The following is a 17496-nucleotide window of genomic DNA, read 5'->3' as shown; positions in this document are numbered from 1 at the left end:
TGATCATTACCAGACACCAGCTATATACATTACACATGCCAACTCCTTTAATCTGCACCACAACCCTGAGTTGTGGTGTTCAATGCCGTTCTTAGCCCCATTTCACAGGTGACCAAACTGAGGCCTCCAAAAGATTATGTAAGCCCCTCAAAAATCAGACACTTGAGCACAATTTGGCAATCTTTTGGAGTGAGGGAATATTTACTAGGTCCCAAGCACTGGCCATACATACATTTGTTCACTTAATCCTCAACAACACTATGAGGTAGGTCCTTTTTATATAGCTCTTTTTAAAGGAGGAAACAAAGGCTCAGAGTTGGAGAAAGGGGTCCCTTACTCAAGGTCACAGGGGAGATTTGAATTTAGGTTTAGGGCAGAAAGAATAAGCCAGGGCTGGACCAGGATGGGCACGGCAGCTGTTAAGAGAAGGGGTCCCCTGGGAGGAGAAGAGTTGGGAAGTCCCTCTCTAGTGCCCCCCTCCATCTTGGATTCAGACACAAGCACTTCTGTCGCATTCTTCATTCTTCACCTGCTGCCTCAGGCTTCAACAGGCAGGCGCTCAGGCTCCTCTGGGCAGGACCTTGAGACATATATTCATTTTGCTACACGAACTTACGTGCATCTCCTCCTGGTACCTCCTGAGGCTGCTGCAGTTAGTTACCCCCCCCCCCCAATCCAGCTGGAGTGAAGTTTCCTGGCAAGGTGCAAACCCAGGGCATCAGAATGAGCCTCCTGAATACCATATCAAGCACGAAGGAGTAGTGTCACCAGTCCAAAGTTCATCTAGCACATCAGGAGACATGGTTCAGCATCTGGGCCTTGGCTCCCTCTCCCCAATCCAGCCTCCTGGTTGTCCACAAGGGCCCATGCCATGCTTCAGCATAACACATGAAGAGGAGGCTGAGATCCCCCCAGGGCCTAGCAAAACCACAGGCCAGGTCAAGCCCGGTGCCCATGAAAGCTGGAATTGAGTCCCTGGTTCTAGGATTTCTGCTTGCTCTTTGAGTCCTCAGTCTGCCTGAGTCAGTTGCAGGCACCGGTCAGAGAATGACATGGGGGCCCTTGGGTGCTCTAAAGGCCATGCTTGGCCCTCATCTGTGCCTGTACCCCAGAGTTTCTTCCGCTGAAGTCTCCGCAGGTGCCGAGCTGGCATCTTGATGGCTCTAGGGCCCATGGAACAGCTGTGGGGAGATAAAAGTGCAGCAAACGGTCATGGCTGCCAAGGATCCCACCATGCTCTGCAGACACAGGAATGGAGGCCCAGTGGAGTAGGGCTGGAGCCAGGAAGGTGTGATTATACAAGAAGGGGACAGAATAAACCTGGGTTAGTACCCAGAGGCCTGGATTCTGCCACTGACTGGCTGCAGAAACTAGGGCCAGTCTGGGTCTATTTCCTTACCTGTGAAATAGGAAAAGTAACAATGGGCTGGTTTTGAGGGTTAGAATTGAAATGAGATTGTGAGAAGCAAGCGTTTTACTACGCGCCCACAGAACTTAGACTGTGTGCATCACACACACCATTTCCTTGGCGTCTACACCATGTTCAAGTTAAGAAAATAGAGGTATGGAGAGGTGACTCAATTTGCCAGGTCACATAGGATGTAAATGACAGAGCCAAGAGGCAACGCACATGGGCCAACTGCAGAGCTGGACCCAGGCACCAGGGTATAGGGAGATGACAGTGGAGCTCAGAGGTCCCTGGCCCCTGCCCCCATCAACTTAGCCCAGTTGCAAAGAGGAGTATAGGCAACACACCCCTTGGGAAAATCCCCCCTCCCTCCTGGCTCTGTTGTCACTTACTCTTTGCTCTCAGCACAGTCCAGTGGAGGGGCCAGCTTGAAGCAGGTCGTGCCCAGCAGCTCCCAAAGCATATTGGTACCTGTTCGTGGGCTGTGGAGCCTCAGGAATCGTGCTAATCTGAAGCAGAGGCAGGCTCAGGCTCGAGCAAGGCCTTACCAGCCAGGTGCTGCTTCCCAATGCCTGGCAAGCAGCCCACCCCCAAGGGTCCTCACCGGCGCGTGCAGTTGCAGTGGAATAGGGGCTCTCGGGCACTATTGAGCAGCTGGAACTTGGTCTCCTGGGGCCTGATCTGGTGCTCACACTGGTCCAGGTGGCGGAAGCTGCGGCAGACCTGGCGGGCAACTGGGGACAGTATGGTGGTGAAGGGAGCCCAGTCACCCAGAGAGGCCCAACTGATGCCCACTGACATCCAGAAGAAAACCAGTACATGGGCTTAGTCACACACACACATAGACTCCTTCCATCTCACGCCTTTGTGTCTGCACATATGGATCTCACAAACACACACACACACACACACACACACACACACACACACACCAGTGCTACAGTGGTGGGAGTCCAGAGTTACTAAGAGCTGTCAGAAAAGGCTTTCTGGAATCAGAGACTGCTAAGCTGAAGCTGGAGAGAGGAAGAGGAGAAAGTGCTCCAGGCAGAAGGAATGGCATGTGCAAAGGCCCAGAGGTGGGAGAGAGCAAGTTTGCTTTTGAGAAACCAAATGGCTTTGGCCGGTTGGCTCAGCGGTAGAGCGTCGGCCTGGCGTGCGGGGGACCCGGGTTCAATTCCCGGCCAGGGCACATAGGAGAAGCGCCCATTTGCTTCTCCACCCCCACCCCCTCCTTCCTCTCTGTCTCTCTCTTCCCCTCCCGCAGCCAAGGCTCCATTGGAGCAAAGATGGCCCGGGCACTGGGGATGGCTCCTTGGCCTCTGCCCCAGGCACTAGAGTGGCTCTGGTCGCAGCAGAGCAACGCCCCGGAGGGGCAGAGCATTGCCCCTGGTGGGCGTGCCGGTGGATCCCGGTCGGGCACATGCGGGAGTCTGTCTGGCTGTCTCTCCCCGTTTCCAGCTTCAGAAAAATACAAAAAAAAAAAAAAAGAGAAACCAAATGAAGTTTATGAAACTAAAGGTTTGAATGAGGAGTATGGTCTGCAGAACCAGTGCCTGAGGGCCCCTGGTGTTGGGACATTGTCAGCCGAGGTATGAGGAACCATGGTGGGGGCTCAGAACTAAGTGATACTGTCAAGTTTATGAAAATCCCTCTGGCTGCAGCATGACTTGATGGGAAAAGTTAGGAGAACCCTGGAAGAGTTTGGAGCAAGAAAGGAAGCAACACAGGGCCCCCATACGTGCACAGAAGCAGGGACACCTCACATCAAGAAACCCCAAGGTTAGGTTCTGAGCTCACCTTGAGGTTTTAGGACACCCTGTGATCCCGGAAGGCCTGACTGGGTGACCTCTAGCCAGGCTGTGGGGGCCATATCAGGCCTAGGGAAAGCCACAGGAGCCTGAAGGGTTGTGGCATTGTCTCTGCTGAAGTGCTGAGACCCTTCCTGCTGCGGTAGCCACTTCTGAGGGTGCTGCTTCTGTTGTGGCTTGCTGGGAGCTGGGCTCTGGGGGCTATGAGTCGGGGGGATGGCTGGAGAGCTCCAGGAGGCATTGTAGAGGGTCTTAGGCCGGAGGTGGGCGAGGGGTATGGAGCCATACGTTTTACACCTAGGAGGTGACACTTGATGGCAATTGGTAATCCAGAAGCCCCCCAGGTCCATCTCCATGAAAACCGAAGCCCCATCAGCCCCACCCCTCATCCTACTGAGTTGTGTGGGGCACCCAGGGAGAGTCTGCATCCTGGGCCCACCCTAAGGAGAGGACAGAGGACCAGCCATCATTCCCTGGAGGACAGACAGATAGCCTCCCTCCCTGGGAAAGGGCTCAAAGGGGACAGCTACGTACCCGCCCCACCAGTACCACGCCACACACGCCTCCTGCTCCTCCAGCACAAAGCAGGGGACCTCCAGCACGTTGAAGAAAGCCACACCCACGATATCTGAGATGGAGTCCCGCTGGTTCTGCAGACATTGCCGGAACCTGCCCCAGAGCCAGCACTCAGGTCCTTGAACCACAGAGGACCACCTGGCCCTTACCCAAGCCTACCCAGCCACTACCAGCCACGTGGTTTGGGGTCCAAGAGATCCTTCTCCACTCAGGCCTCAGCTGTCTGAACATTCAGTTCTAGGCTGTCTAATCCTTTAAGGTTCCCTAGAATCCCAGTGTCTGCACCCAGGAACTAAGTATTTCCACCCCACCCCCAAGCCCTTACACCCCAACCTGGCATCACAGTCACAGTGAGAGATGGTGTGGAATCGGTAGTTTCGGATGCCATAGTTATACTGGAAAGGTGAGATGGTCTGTGGACAGCGGTCATGTTCCTGGCAGCAGAGATCAGGGCCCCGGAAGACACCTGCAGAGAGCAGAGGGGCATCAGCTCAGCAGGGTCCTGGGCACTACACACTGTCTATGCCCACCTGGTGTTGGGAGCAGAGACCTGGTTCTCACCCCAGGTCTTGGTGGCTTCAGGCCGCTCTCCTTCTGTGGGACTCAGTTTCAAAGCTTAAGAAAAGCACCCAGGCACAGCCTCTGTTGGGCAATTTCAAATATAGGGCAGCCTACCTAGGAGCTCTGCCTATGGAAAGGTCTTTCTGGGAGGAACTCTGGAGGCAGACCCAAGCTCACACCCAAATACGACTCTGAGGCCATGAATGTGTGTGGAATGGAATGACAAACAGGCAGGGTGCAACCTTTTCGCTGGCATGATGAAGCATTGTCAGGATGCCAACCAACTCCAACTCAGGTGCCAAGTCCTCTCCCAACCTCCACACACATGCACAAACAGCTGAGCTGAGAGTGCAAAAAGGCAATCCATGTTTTTCACCATCTGAGCAACAGCGCCTTTTACGGAGCATTTCCCAAGTGACCTCATTTCCCGCTTCCCACACCCAAGCTCACGGCAGCCCTGCAAGAGACGTGTCACTTCCATTGTTGAGGTGAGAAAACTGAAGTTTGAAGAGCTTGGATGTGCTAAACTGGTATTTGAAGCCAGGCCTTTGGGTCTCAGCATCTACTCCACTGAGTACTCTGTGCCCATAAAGCTTCCTCTTAGGAAATTGCTCTTTGGCTCAGTGGGGCTGGGATCCACCCCAGCCTGGTGATTATGAGGACTACCAGGTATGAGTAGGTCCTTTCCCATCTATGACCTCATTTAAGTATCCCATGATGAGACTTATGGTCACCTTCATTTTATAGATAAGGACATTGAAGTTCAGAGTGGGTAAGTCACTCCCCCAAAGACACACAACCTGGGAGAGCGGAGGCCTGAACTTCCCCCACCCCAGTCCCCCAGCCCACACCTCCATGACTCACCCAGCTCTGTAGAGTTCCCAGCCGAGTCCCCGACTCCACACCACAGTGTGCCAGGTATGGTCCAGCCTCTCTTCTCCCGCTTGTGCTCTATGCCAGGTGTTCCACTCTGCCCTGCTGCTCGCTTCTCCCTCACTCCTGCTGGACTCTCAGATGATCGGCAGACCTCCCACTGACTCTGAAGGGTGGCCAGGGCTCTCTGCAGCTCAGGTCCAGGCGTATGGATGAATGAGCCTTTGGTGATCTCACCAGCACACAGGGCACTGAAGGCTGCAGTTAGCGCCGGCTCATCATGCCGGCTACATTCCTGCAGCCTCTCATGCCCATCCCAGTGGGTGTGGAACAAGGCCAGTCCCTGAGCATCCTTGCCCAGGAAATTAAGGGACTCCAATGGGGTGCCAGAGATGGGCCTGGCCAAGTGGCAGGAGGTGCTGTCCCAGAAGAGGGCAGGAGAGCCCCCCAGAGAAGCCCCCAGGAAACACAGTACCACCAACAGCACTCCCAGAACCCCCATTCTGCCCTGGCCCAGCCCAGTCAGACAAAGCTCCTGGGGTGGGATGCCTAGCCCTGGAGGTCCACGAGGCAGCAGCTCAGAAGCTGAGCGGAAACAGTGCCCAGCAGACCGGTGCAGCAGGGCCAATGAATGGAGCCTTGGGAGGAGTAGGAAGGAGGTTGGAGTATGGGGTGATCTCAAGCTTGTAACTGAATCCACCGGCTGGGCAGGCTGCTGATTGGCTGAGAAATACACTTGCCGAGGCCCACGCCCCCACTCACCCTGCCTTTCTAATTGCCATCCAGTCACCTGCTGCCAGCCCTGCCTGGATGGGGACTATGGGAGCCAAAGCTCTGGGCCCTCCTGAACTGTGGGAGAGGTCTATATCTCCCTGGGGAGGGAATAGGGTCCAGGGGCTCAGAGAAGGTTTCTAGAACTTGTCCTCATCTCCCTACCCCAGTGGTGGCTTGCCACACACCCTGCCCATGAAGCTGGCAGGGGGTCATGGTCTTCTGCCAGGATTGGGTGAAAGAGGTGAAGGCAAGGCTGAGGCTCTGTGGTCAAACCCCCCCCCCCAGCTTCTGGGAAAGAGAGCAGCTATGTCCTGACAACCTAGGGTGCTCCCCTCAAGTCCTGGTTCTGAGAGAGGCTCTTGGCACACCCAGGGGACAGTGTCCCTCAGCTCCCCACTTCCTGGGACTCCAAGCACAGGAGTGCTCAGAAGCCACTCTCCTTGTCTGACAGTGGGCGGAGTCACAGACAGAGGAGGCCTTGAGAGCAATATGGGGCAGAGCTGATGCTCTGAACTTGAAGGTACTATGGTACTCAGAGAAGCAGAGGGTGCACAGGAGGCTGAATCTACAGCCACCTCTGTCCTCTGGACTATGGCCACCTTAGGGACACAAGGGTAGTCCCCCAAGAAACAGGGGTGGTTCATCTATCAGGAAGGGGCTAGACCCGGCATATGTTTCTATGTCCCAAAGCCAATGTATCATTCAGCCTCCAAACACCCAGAGAAGCCAGTGGGCTTCCACCCACAGTGCAGATGAAGAGACTGAGGCTCAATGAGGTGTGGAAACTTCAGGCGACAGTCAGGCCCCAGATTAGAGGTTGGAGCACAGCTCTTAAGGGACTTTTCTAGGAGGTCAGGGCTGGCTGGGACACTGACCTGTTTGTCCATCTGCCCATCAGCCTGCTGCTCCCGCAACACCCTCCCCATCAGTCTCCATCCAAGTCTCTCCCAGGAGGATGAGCCCAGTGAGACAGAGCCAGGAGCAGAGCTAGGGAAGGGGAGTGTGCTGTACAGAAGAGAGAGAAGGGGGCTGCAGGGTATATAGGCCCACCTCTGTGGCTTCAGAACCAGCCTGGACCTATGGCCCAGACAGTCACAGGCAAGAACAACAAAGAGAAGGGAGAAAAAGAGTGGGGGTCACAAGGAGCCAAGTTCCTTCTCTCCAGAGGTTGGAGAAAAGGGTGTGGAATAGAGCAAGTGGTATTGGAAAGGGTAGAGAGGCCTAGTGTTCCCAAAGGTGGGTCCCTCCGGGAAGAATTATCATTCTGCTAACTATCCCCAGTTGTAGGAATGGCCACCCACGTCTGCCCCTTTTTTCTATATTATAGAGCCCTTCCCTGCCCACCACATAGAAAGGCTGGGAGGTGCCATGGCAGGAACCCCACCTTCAAGGTGAAATAGACCTAGCTGTGTAACTTTAGGCTTAGAAATCAACTTCTCTGAGCCTCAGTTTCCTTATCTGTATGATGGGCATAATCACCGTAGTCACCTATGGATGTTAGGAAAGGCTCTCAGTACAGTGACTGTCATCTAAAACACTGTCATTAAAATCGCAGGGCCCTGGCCCTGTAGCTCAGTTGGCTGGAGTAGCATCCAGATATGCTAAGGTTGTGGGTTTGACTCTCATCGGGGCACATACAACCAATGAATGCATGAATAAGTGGAACAACAAGTTGATGTCTCTCTCTCTCTCTCTCTCTTCTTTCTTCTCTCTCTAAAAACAATTTTTTTTAAAAAAAGGGCTCAGGACAACCCTACAAGAAGCAATTTACCCGGGAGAAAGCAAGTCCCAACTTTTCAGGCTACTACAACCTCCACCACCATGGTATCTAGCCCTGTTGGTCGACTGCTTGGCTGTATAACTTCAGGCTTGTCCCTGCCCCACTCTGGGTCTCAGTTTCCTCCTCTGTTCAGTGATGGGTACAGTGAAGTAACCTTTGAGCTTTCTTCCTGTCTGGGCCCCAAAGGGAGGCAGGCTGGGGCCTGCCCAGGCCTTGAGGTAGGGTGTCACTGGGTTTTCCCTTCAGGTTCCACGCATTGACCACGTCTGTCAGCCTACAGGACAGGTTCTGGAGCCCTACCTTCTACCAGGGCACCCCTCAGAAGCCTTGGAACAGAGGATGATAGGAACCAAACCAGCAGGACAGGACAGACCAAGCTGGCCCCTGCAGACAGAACAGGGCAAAGCTTTACTTTGTGTCCCATCCCCACACCTGGGGTGGGGCAGGGTGCAAGCAGAGAGTGATGGGTGGGCATCCACGGGAGAAGGCAGTCCCTCCTGCCTCCCTGTCTGATTGCTTATCCCTGTCTCCCTCCATCAGTCCCTGTCACTCTGTCTCCCTTGGGTTTCCCTCTCATCTCTCTCTATCTCTTGGTCTCTTATTCTCTGGTTCTGATTCTCACAATTTCTTTCTATCTCTGCCATCCCTTCCTCTTGCCATCTTTCTCTCTCTGACTCTAACTCTCCATCTTGTTTTCTCTCCCCATTTCTTATTTATCTTTCTCTTTCACTCTTCTATCTCTTATACTGCCCCTTCATTTTATTTTCTCTCTCTCCCCCTAATTTTTCTCCCTCCTTCCCTCATCTTCTCTCCCTCTCTCTCAGTCTTCCTCTCTGTTTCTTTATGTCTTTTGGTACTTTCCTCTTTAATTCTTCGTTTATCTCTCATATTTTTCTGATCTTTGTTTCTCTCTGTGTGTGCATCTGCCTCCCTAATTCTTCTCTCCCCCTTCTTACTCTGTCTGCTCTCCCTCTCCACACTCTGACCCCAGGCCCAGGACCTGGTGTACCCCGCCCTTTCCCGTCCACATTTCCCCAGCCATGACTTCATCTGATTCTCACAACCCCTGCCCCTCCTGGGCAAACAGGCAGGGCAAGAGTTTCTCATCCCATTGTCAGGATGGATAGATGAGCCGTACAAGAAACCGTGCCGGGAGTCAGACTGGACGGGGGGGGGGGGGGGGGGGGGGGAGCCAAATCAGACTTGTCCTGGAATAGGGGGGGATGGCCTTCCCTGGCTCCCCCACAGCCTCCCTACCACGGGACCTTCTCCCCACTGCCTGAAGGGTGCCCTCCCTCTGCCCCTTGGAGCTGGCCCTCCCAGTCCTACCAGAAGGCACTCTGCAGCTCTCTGTCCCAGGAGAATGGTGCGGGCAGTGCCTAGCTCCAAAACATTCAGCATTCATTCAAAAACAAATAGTTACTGAGTGTCTACTATGTGCCAGGCGCAGGACAAGACCCTGGCCAGAGAGAGAGAGAGAGGAGGGGGAGGGAGACAGAGCATGCTCAAGACTTGGATAAAGAGAAAACTCATCCCCTGGGGTCTGGCAGCCCAGAAGAGCCAGGACCTGGGTGTCAGTTGGGTCCTCTAGAAAGCCACCACCAAGATTAAGATAGGAGTGCAAGAGATTTATTGGAGGAAATACCTGTGAAAGATAGAGGGAGAAAGCAGGAGTGGGCAGGGAAAGCCTTCAAACTCTGTTACAGGTCTGATGTCTATGGGGAGAGAGGAGATGGGAAGGAGGCCTGGATAAGAAGAGCTGCACAATGCAGTGCTTCTCTGAGAAAAATCTCAGCCAGCCAGCCAGCAGGAAACTCTGGTGCAAAGATTGCCCTTAGAAGAGCCACAGTTGAGGCCCTGGCCGGTTGGCTCAGCGGTAGAGCGTCGGCCTGGTATGTGGGGGACCCGGGTTCAATTCCCGGCCAGGGCACATAGGAGAAGCGCCCATTTGCTTCTCTACCCCCCCCCCTCCTTCCTCTCTGTCTCTCTCTTCCCCTCCTGCAGCCAGGGCTCCATTGGAGCAAAGATGGCCTGGGCATTGGGGATGGCTCCTTGGCCTCTGCCCCAGGCGCTAGAGTGGCTCTGGTCGCGGCAGAGCGACGCCCCGGAGGGGCAGAGCATCGCCCCCTAGAGGGCAGAGCGTCGCCCCCGGTGGGCGTGCCAGGTGGATCCCGGTCGGGCGCATGCGGGAGTCTGTCTGACTGTCTCTCCCTGTTTCCAGCTTCAGAAAAATACAAAAAAAAAAAAGAGCCACAGTTGAGCAGAAATGGCCAGGCCCTAGTGCCCTGGCTGAGCCTAGTCATTGGTTGGGGGCTGTCCAGGAATACAGTGGTGCCCACTCCAGTGCTGCTGTAGATGCCAATGGCTGCCACACCTGGGAACTTACCCACCCATTCAGCTGAGGCAGCCCCCACTGCAGACCAAGAGAGGAAACCCAATGGGGCAGATGGAGTCTGGTGTCTGGGAAGGAAGCCCAGAAGGCAGTCTTTTTCTAGCTTTTTCTGGTGAAAGTGAGGTAACTTCTGAGATGAATTCTTACAAACCATTGTGCCTTCCTCTTTGCTCTCTCTCTTGGCTCACTCACTCTGGGGAAGCCAGTTGTCAAACATGCCATGTGATGAGAAACTGAAGCCTCCTGTCAACAGCCATATGAGTGAGCCACTGGGAAACAGATCCTTCAGCCCCAATCAAGCCTGCAGATGAGTATGGCACCACCTGACCCTTTTACTTTTGTAAAAGCTTTATTGAGATATAGTTCACATACCACACAATTTACCCCAGGGGTCCCCAAATTTTTTACACAGGGGGCTAGTTCACTGTCCCTCAGACCGTTGGAGGGCTGGACTATAAAAAAAAACCTATGAACAAATCCCTATGCACACTGCACATATCTTATTTTAAAATTAAAAAAAATGGGAACAAATGCAATATTTAAAATAAAGAATAAGTAAATTTAAATAAACAAACTGACCAGTATTTCAATGGGAACTATGGGCCTGCTTTTGGCTAATGAGATGGTCAATGTCTGGTTCCATATTTGTCACTGCTAGTGTAACAAGTGATATGATGTGCTTCCGGAGCCGTGACTCGTGCGTCCCATGTCACCAGAAGTAGCGTGAGCGACACCACACTTTGTGGCGCCACCACATACAGTACTCCACATACAGCATCTGCATCCTGTGCTCCTCTCACTGACCACCAATGAAAGAGGTGCCTCTTCCAGAAGTGCGGCGGGGACCGGATAAATGGCCTCAGGGGGCCGCATGCGGCCTGCGGGCCGTAGTTTGGGGACCCCTGATTTACCCACTTAAAGTGTACAATTTATACAACTCTTAAATATGTGTCTGAGTGGTCAAAGATACAATAAAATAAAAAGTACAATTTAGTGGCTTTAGTATGTTCATAGCTTTTTTTTTTTTTTTTTTTTTTTTTTTTTTTTTTTCATTTTTCTGAAGCTGGAAACAGGGAGAGACAGTCAGACAGACTCCCGCATGCGCCCGACCGGGATCCACCCGGCACGCCCACCATGGGGCGACACTCTGCCCACCAGGGGGCGATGCTCTGCCCATCCTGGGTGTCGCCATGTTGCGACCAGAGCCACTCTAGCGCCTGGGGCAGAGGCCACAGAGCCATCCCCAGCGCCCGGGCCATCTTTGCTCCAATGGAGCCTCGGCTGCAGGAGGGGAAGAGAGAGACAGAGAGGAAGGCGCGGCGGAGGGGTGGAGAAGCGAATGGGCACTTCTCCTATGTGCCCTGGCCGGGAATTGAACCCGGGTCCTCCGCACGCTAGGCCGACGCTCTACCGCTGAGCCAACCGGCCAGGGCCATAGCTTTTTTTTTTAGTCTGTATGTCATTTATTTCTGCTCTGATCTTTTTTTATTTAATTATTTTTTTTATTTATTTATTTATTTTAGAGAAGAGAGACAAGAGAGAGAGAGAGAGAGAAGGGGGGAGGAGCAGGAAGCATCAACTCCCATATGTGCCTTGACTAGGCAAGCCCAGGGTTTTGAACTAGCAACCTCTGCGTTCCAGATCGACACTGGATCCACTGCGCCACCACGGGTCAGGCCAATATGTTCATAGTTGTGCAATCATCACTACTACCTAATTCCAGAACATTTTCATCATTCCAAAAAAAAATCCTATAACCAGTAACAGTCATTCCACCTTTGTCCCAACTCCCAGTCCCAAGCAGCCACTAACCTACTTCATGTCTCTATAGAGTTGCCTATTCTGTACAGTTCAAATAAATGGAATCATACAGTAAATGGTCTTTTGTCACTAGCTTCTTTCACTTAGCACGTTTTAAAGGTTCATCTGTGTTGTAGATTGTATCAGTATTTCATTCCATTTTATGACTGGAAAATATTCCATTGTGTAGACAAACCACATTTACCCATTTGGGTTGTTTCTACTTTGGGGTTGTTATGAATAATGCTTCTATGACCATTCACATAAAAGTTTTTGTGTAGACATATGTTTTCATTTCTCTTGGGCACATAACTAGGAGTGGAATTGCTGGGTCGCATAGTACCTCTATCTTTAACCATTTGAGGAACTCTCATACTGTTTCCAAAGTGGCTGCACCATTTTGTATTTTCACAGGTAATGTATGAAAATTCTGATTTCTCCACATCCCTGACAACACTTCTTACTCTCTGTCTTATAGCCATTCAAGTAGTTGTCAAGTAATATCATTGTAGCTTTTATTTGCATTTTTCTGTTGACTAATAATGTTAAGCATCTTTTTGTATACTTATTGGCTATTTGCGTATTTTCTTTAATTTTTAATTTAATTTATTGGGGTAACATTGTTTAACAAAATTATATAGGTTTTGCCATAAGCATCTTAGAAGACAACATAGGCAGTAAGCTCTCTGACATCTCTCGCAGCAATATATTTGCCAATTTATCTCTACGGACAAGTGAAATAAAAGACAGGATAAACAAATGGAACTATATCAAACTAAAAAGCTTTTGCACAGCTAAAGACAATAAGAACAGAATAAAAAGACAAACTACACAATGGAAGAACATATTTGACAATACGTCTGATAAGGGGTTAATAACCAAAATTGATAAAGAACTTGTAAAACTCAACACCAGGAAGACAAACAATCCAATCAAAAATGGGCAAAAGAAATGAATAGACACTTCTCCAAAGAGGACATACAGATGGCCAATAGGCATATGAAAAAATGCTCAACATCACTAATCATTAGAGAAATGCAAATTAAAACCACAATGAGATATCACCTCACATCAGTCAGAATGGTGCTCATCAACAAAACAACACAGAATAAGTGCTGGCGAGGATGTGAAGAAAAGGGAACCCTCCTGCACTGCTGGTGGGAATACAGACTGGTGCAGCCTCTGTGGAAAACAGTATGGAGATTCCTCAAAAAATTAAAAATCGAACTGCCTTTTGACCCAGCTATCCCACTTTTAGGAATATACCCCAAGAACACTATAGCACTGTTTCAAAAGAAGAAATGCACCCCCATGTTTATGGCAGCATTGTTCACAATAGCGAAGATCTGGAAACAGCCCAAGTGTCCGTCAGTGGACGAGTGGATTAAAAAGCTTTGGTACATATATACTATGGAATACTACTCAGCCACAAGAAATGATGACATAGGATCATTTACAACAACATGGATGGAACTTGATAACATTATACTGAGTGAAATAAGTAAATCAGAAAAAACTAAGAACTATATGATTCCATATATAGGTGGGACATAAAAATGAGACTCGGAGACATGAACAAGAGAGTGGTGGTTATGGGGTGGGGGGGGAGAAGGAGGGGGTTGGGGGAGGGGAGGGACACAAAGAAAACCAGTTAGAAGGTGATGGAAAACAATTGGACTTCGGGTGATGGGAATGCAGCATAATCAAATGTCAAAATAACCTAGAGATGTTTTCTCTGAACATATGTACCCTGATTTATCAATGTCACTCCATTAAAATTAATTTTAATAAATAAAAATAGAAAAATAAATATAAAAATATGGAAGATATATAAAAGTAATTAAAATGATATTAAAAATAATTATTAAAATTAAATAAAGTTATGCCATTTTGGATAAAAATTTTAAAAAATTACATAGGTTTCAGCTGTACAATTCTATAATACATCATCTGTATATTGTATTGTGTGTTCAACACCCCAAGTCAAATCAGCTTCCATCACCACTTATCTCCCCTTTACCCTCTTCTACATCCCTCATTCCCCTTTCCCTCTGGTAATCACTAAACTGTTGTCTATGTCTATGAATTTAGTGAGAGCCTCTGCTGCCTCCTAGTGGGAACCCAAAGCCAGCACCTCATAGAGAAACTGAATGAGGAAGGCTTTTTGCTCGTTTCCTGGTCCCTTCTTGCATCTTCCTGGTTTTGTTTTGTTTTGTTTTGTTTTGTTTTGTTTTTTATAAGGGTGAGGTCCAAATCCAGTAGGTTCTTTACTTTTTTTAATTTATTTTTTTTTACAGAGACAGAGAGAGAGTCAGAGAGAGGGATAGATAGGGACAGACAGACAGGAATGGAGAGAGATGAGAAGCATCAATCATCAGTTTTTCGTTGAAGCACCTTAGTTGTTCATTGATTGCTTTCTCATATGTGCCTTGACCGTGGGGTTACAGCAAACCAAGTAACCCCTTGCTTGAGCCAGCGACCTTGGATCCAAGCTGGTGAGCTTTTGCTCAAACCAGATGAGCCTGCGCTCAAGCTGGCGACCTCGAGGTCTCGAACCTGGGTCCTTGGCATCCCAGTTCGACGCTCTATCCACTGCACCACTGCCTGGTCAGGCTTCCTGGTCTTTCTTATCTGGGCTCTACCCTCTGACTGCTTGTACGATCCTGACAAGGCTTTTGCCTCTCTGGATCACAATTTTCTATCTTATATTAAGAGTTCACCCAATAGCAACAGTCCTGATCTTTCTAAAACACAAGCCCGGCCTGACCTGTGGTGGCGCAGTGGATAAAGTGTCGACCTGGAACGCTGAGGTCGCCAGTTCAAAACCCTGGGCTTGCCTGGTCAAGGCACATATGGGAGTTGATGCTTCTTGCTCCTCCCCCTCTTCTCTCTCTCTCTCTCTCTCTCTCTCTCTCTCTTCCTCTCTCCTTTAAAATGAATAAATAAAAATATTAAAAAAACAAAACAAAACAAAACACAAGCCCGGTCAGGTCTGTTCCCTGTCCCTCCCATGGCCATTAGGTTGAAGCGTGCATGTCCTGCACAATCCGAGCCTAGTTATCCTCACCAGCTCCCCAGTACTCTGATGCAGCTACACAGCTACTCTTTTTTCCTCAATCACTAGGGCCTCTTAGGGCCTTTGTACATGTTTTTTCCTTTATCTAAACCATTCTTCTCTATCCTTCACCTCGTTTGTTCTCACTCATCCTTCAAGTGTCCGTTTAATTACCCCCTACAAAAATCCCTCTTCCCTGACACCCCTAACTCAGGATAGGCAAACATACTTTGGGTCCCCACTGAGGAATAATCGAAGTCTCAAATGGGATATGACCCTGGAAGAGGTCAATTCAGTCCATTCAGACTAGGACACTGGGGGGACACTGTGGGGAACCAAGGGCTCAGGGTTCAAACTGACCTATTTTCCCACCCAATTCTGCCATGGTTGGGCAATGTAAACATCAGTCAATGACTCCACCTCTCTGAGTCCCTATTTCACAGGTGAATGAACCAGATTCTGTCTACCCTGGTGCTAAACAAAATAACTCTATTGTGAGCCATAAATGTAACTTAAATTTTTTGAGACAGTTTAAAAAATAAAAGAAAGAGGTAAAATATTATTTTAATATGTAATCAATATTTTTAAATTATTGTTTTAATGTTCATTTTAATTGACTTTAGAGAGAAGAAGGGTAAGAGCAGGAGAGAGACAGGAACATCTGTTCCTGTATGTGCCCTGCAGGGGATCAAACCAGCAACCTCTGCACTTCAGGACGACACTCTTAACTGACCGAGCTTCTGGCTAGGGCAATATGTTTTATATTATTAGTGAGTTATTTTACATTCTTTAAAAAAATTGTTTTTCTTGAGAGAGAAAGATAGAAAGTGAGAGTGATGAGAGACATCAACTTATAGTTGCCACTTTAGTTGTTCATTAATTGCTTACTATACATGCCTTGACTGGAAGAGTTCAAGCCACGCCATTCATCCATTGCTCAACCCAGTGACCTTGGGCTTCAAGCCAGTGACTTTGGGATCATGTCTATAATCCCATGCTTGGAAACCCCGTGCTCAAACTGGCAACCTTGGGGTTCGAACCTGGATCCACAGCATCCTAGGTTGATGCTCTATCCACTGCACCACCACTGGTCAGGCACTATTTTACTTATTTTTCCAAGCTAAGTCTTTGAAGTCTAGACAGTATTTTATACTTACTGCACATCTCAATTCGGATTCCACATTCCAAGCTCTCACTATCCACCTGAGGCTAAAGTCCAACATATTGGACAGCACAGCTCTGTATCTCTAGCTGTGTAGTGGTTACCTGAATGTATATGTAAAACTTTGTGGAGCTGAACACACAAGACTGACCTTTTTGGTATGCAGATTACATCAAGTCTTGAGGAAAAAAAAGGAGTAATTCCCAGGTTTCTAGACTGAACATGAATGGATGAAAGTTGAGGAAATTTGCTGGTATGGGGGAGGCTAAAGGTGAGCAGATGGAGTGCAGAGTGGGGAAAGTCTAAGAGTCTGAGTATCTCTGTCCCTTAGGTCTTCATTGTCCCCCAGCCCTGGGACAGTTTCCAATCATCAGATCAGAAGCTGTGCAGGCCTCTTTCCTGGACCCCACACTCCTAAGTTCTGCCCATTGTCACTGTTGGGGCCATGGACAATCACTGATTCTAGGATTTTTAGATTAGCAAAAATAAAAGTCCCTGAATTAAGTTTGAATTTGAGATAAACAACAAATAATTTTTAGTATGAGTATGCCCCATTTGTTGTTTATGTAAAATCCAGGTTTCACGGGGCATCTTGTATTTTATTTGCCTACCCAACTTCTAGCTCATCGTCCTGGACTCAGAAGCACAAAATCCAACTCTATTTCCTGACCACATTTTTTCACTTCTCTGAGCTTCATTTTCTTCCTCTGTAAAATGGCCAATAATTCCTTCCTCAATGACATATTGAAAAGACTCATTGAGAAAAATGTAAGAAAAGATCTTTCCATAATTTCTGGCATATGGTAGGGCCTCAGCGAACATTTCCTTCCTTCCTGGGATCCCATAGGTGCAGGGCAGAGACAAGCTGCTCAAGGAGTGTCCCACCTCCCTCCCCACACTGCCCAGGGGCAGACCCCATCAATTCTTAGTGTCTTCCAGATTTCCCTCCCCTTCACTAGTTTTTCCCTTCCCTGGTTTTGTAGATTTTTGTCCATGCCTCATCTGTGTTGGGAACCTTCTGGGAAGGTTCCTAACACATAGGGTCCTGACCCAGCTCTCACAAGATTCCAGGATATGGCCCTGATGCCACCTAGTGGCCATGTCGCTAAACTAATAATAATATTATCCAGACCCCTGGGAAGTCAGGCTGGTTCACTGTTCCTGACCCAAAGGAGACCCTGCCTTTGGTCAGCAGGTCCACCATGTGGATAGTGCTCTGGGCCAGGCCCCATTGGGAAGCAGACCAGAGCTGTTCTGGGGCAGGAAGTTTGATGGCAGTGGGCTTCAGCCTAAGCTTAGGACCCATG

General features: G+C 49.5%; 2 protein-coding genes across 3 annotated transcripts in view; one reads left to right on the top strand and one right to left on the bottom strand.

The window, feature by feature from the left end:
- RNF185 (ring finger protein 185) overlaps positions 1-17496 on the top strand; it is a 192424-nt gene that overhangs the window by 127136 nt on the left and 47792 nt on the right. The gene's annotated exons all lie outside the window — the stretch shown is intronic.
- On the bottom strand, positions 52-5879 carry PLA2G3 (phospholipase A2 group III). 2 transcript variants are annotated; one of them, XM_066370489.1, is made up of 7 exons: positions 5218-5879; positions 4126-4258; positions 3751-3885; positions 3206-3513; positions 2013-2142; positions 1801-1917; positions 52-1181 (listed from the first exon to the last, which is right to left on the bottom strand). In XM_066370489.1, the coding sequence occupies exons 1-7, from the start codon at positions 5726-5728 to the stop codon at positions 1010-1012; spliced, it is 1506 nt and encodes a 501-aa protein (XP_066226586.1). In that variant the 5' UTR covers positions 5729-5879; the 3' UTR covers positions 52-1009. The 2 variants fall into 2 exon arrangements, with proteins under 2 accessions (XP_066226586.1, XP_066226585.1); XM_066370488.1 differs by lacking the exon at positions 3751-3885 and having other exon boundaries at positions 5218-5867.

This window comes from Saccopteryx leptura, chromosome 2, assembly GCF_036850995.1.
Source record: "Saccopteryx leptura isolate mSacLep1 chromosome 2, mSacLep1_pri_phased_curated, whole genome shotgun sequence".
In the NCBI taxonomy this organism is placed as follows: domain Eukaryota; kingdom Metazoa; phylum Chordata; class Mammalia; order Chiroptera; family Emballonuridae; genus Saccopteryx; species Saccopteryx leptura.
The sequence above is the reverse complement of the archived record's forward strand: the minus strand, read 5'-3'. Positions and strand labels throughout refer to the sequence as shown.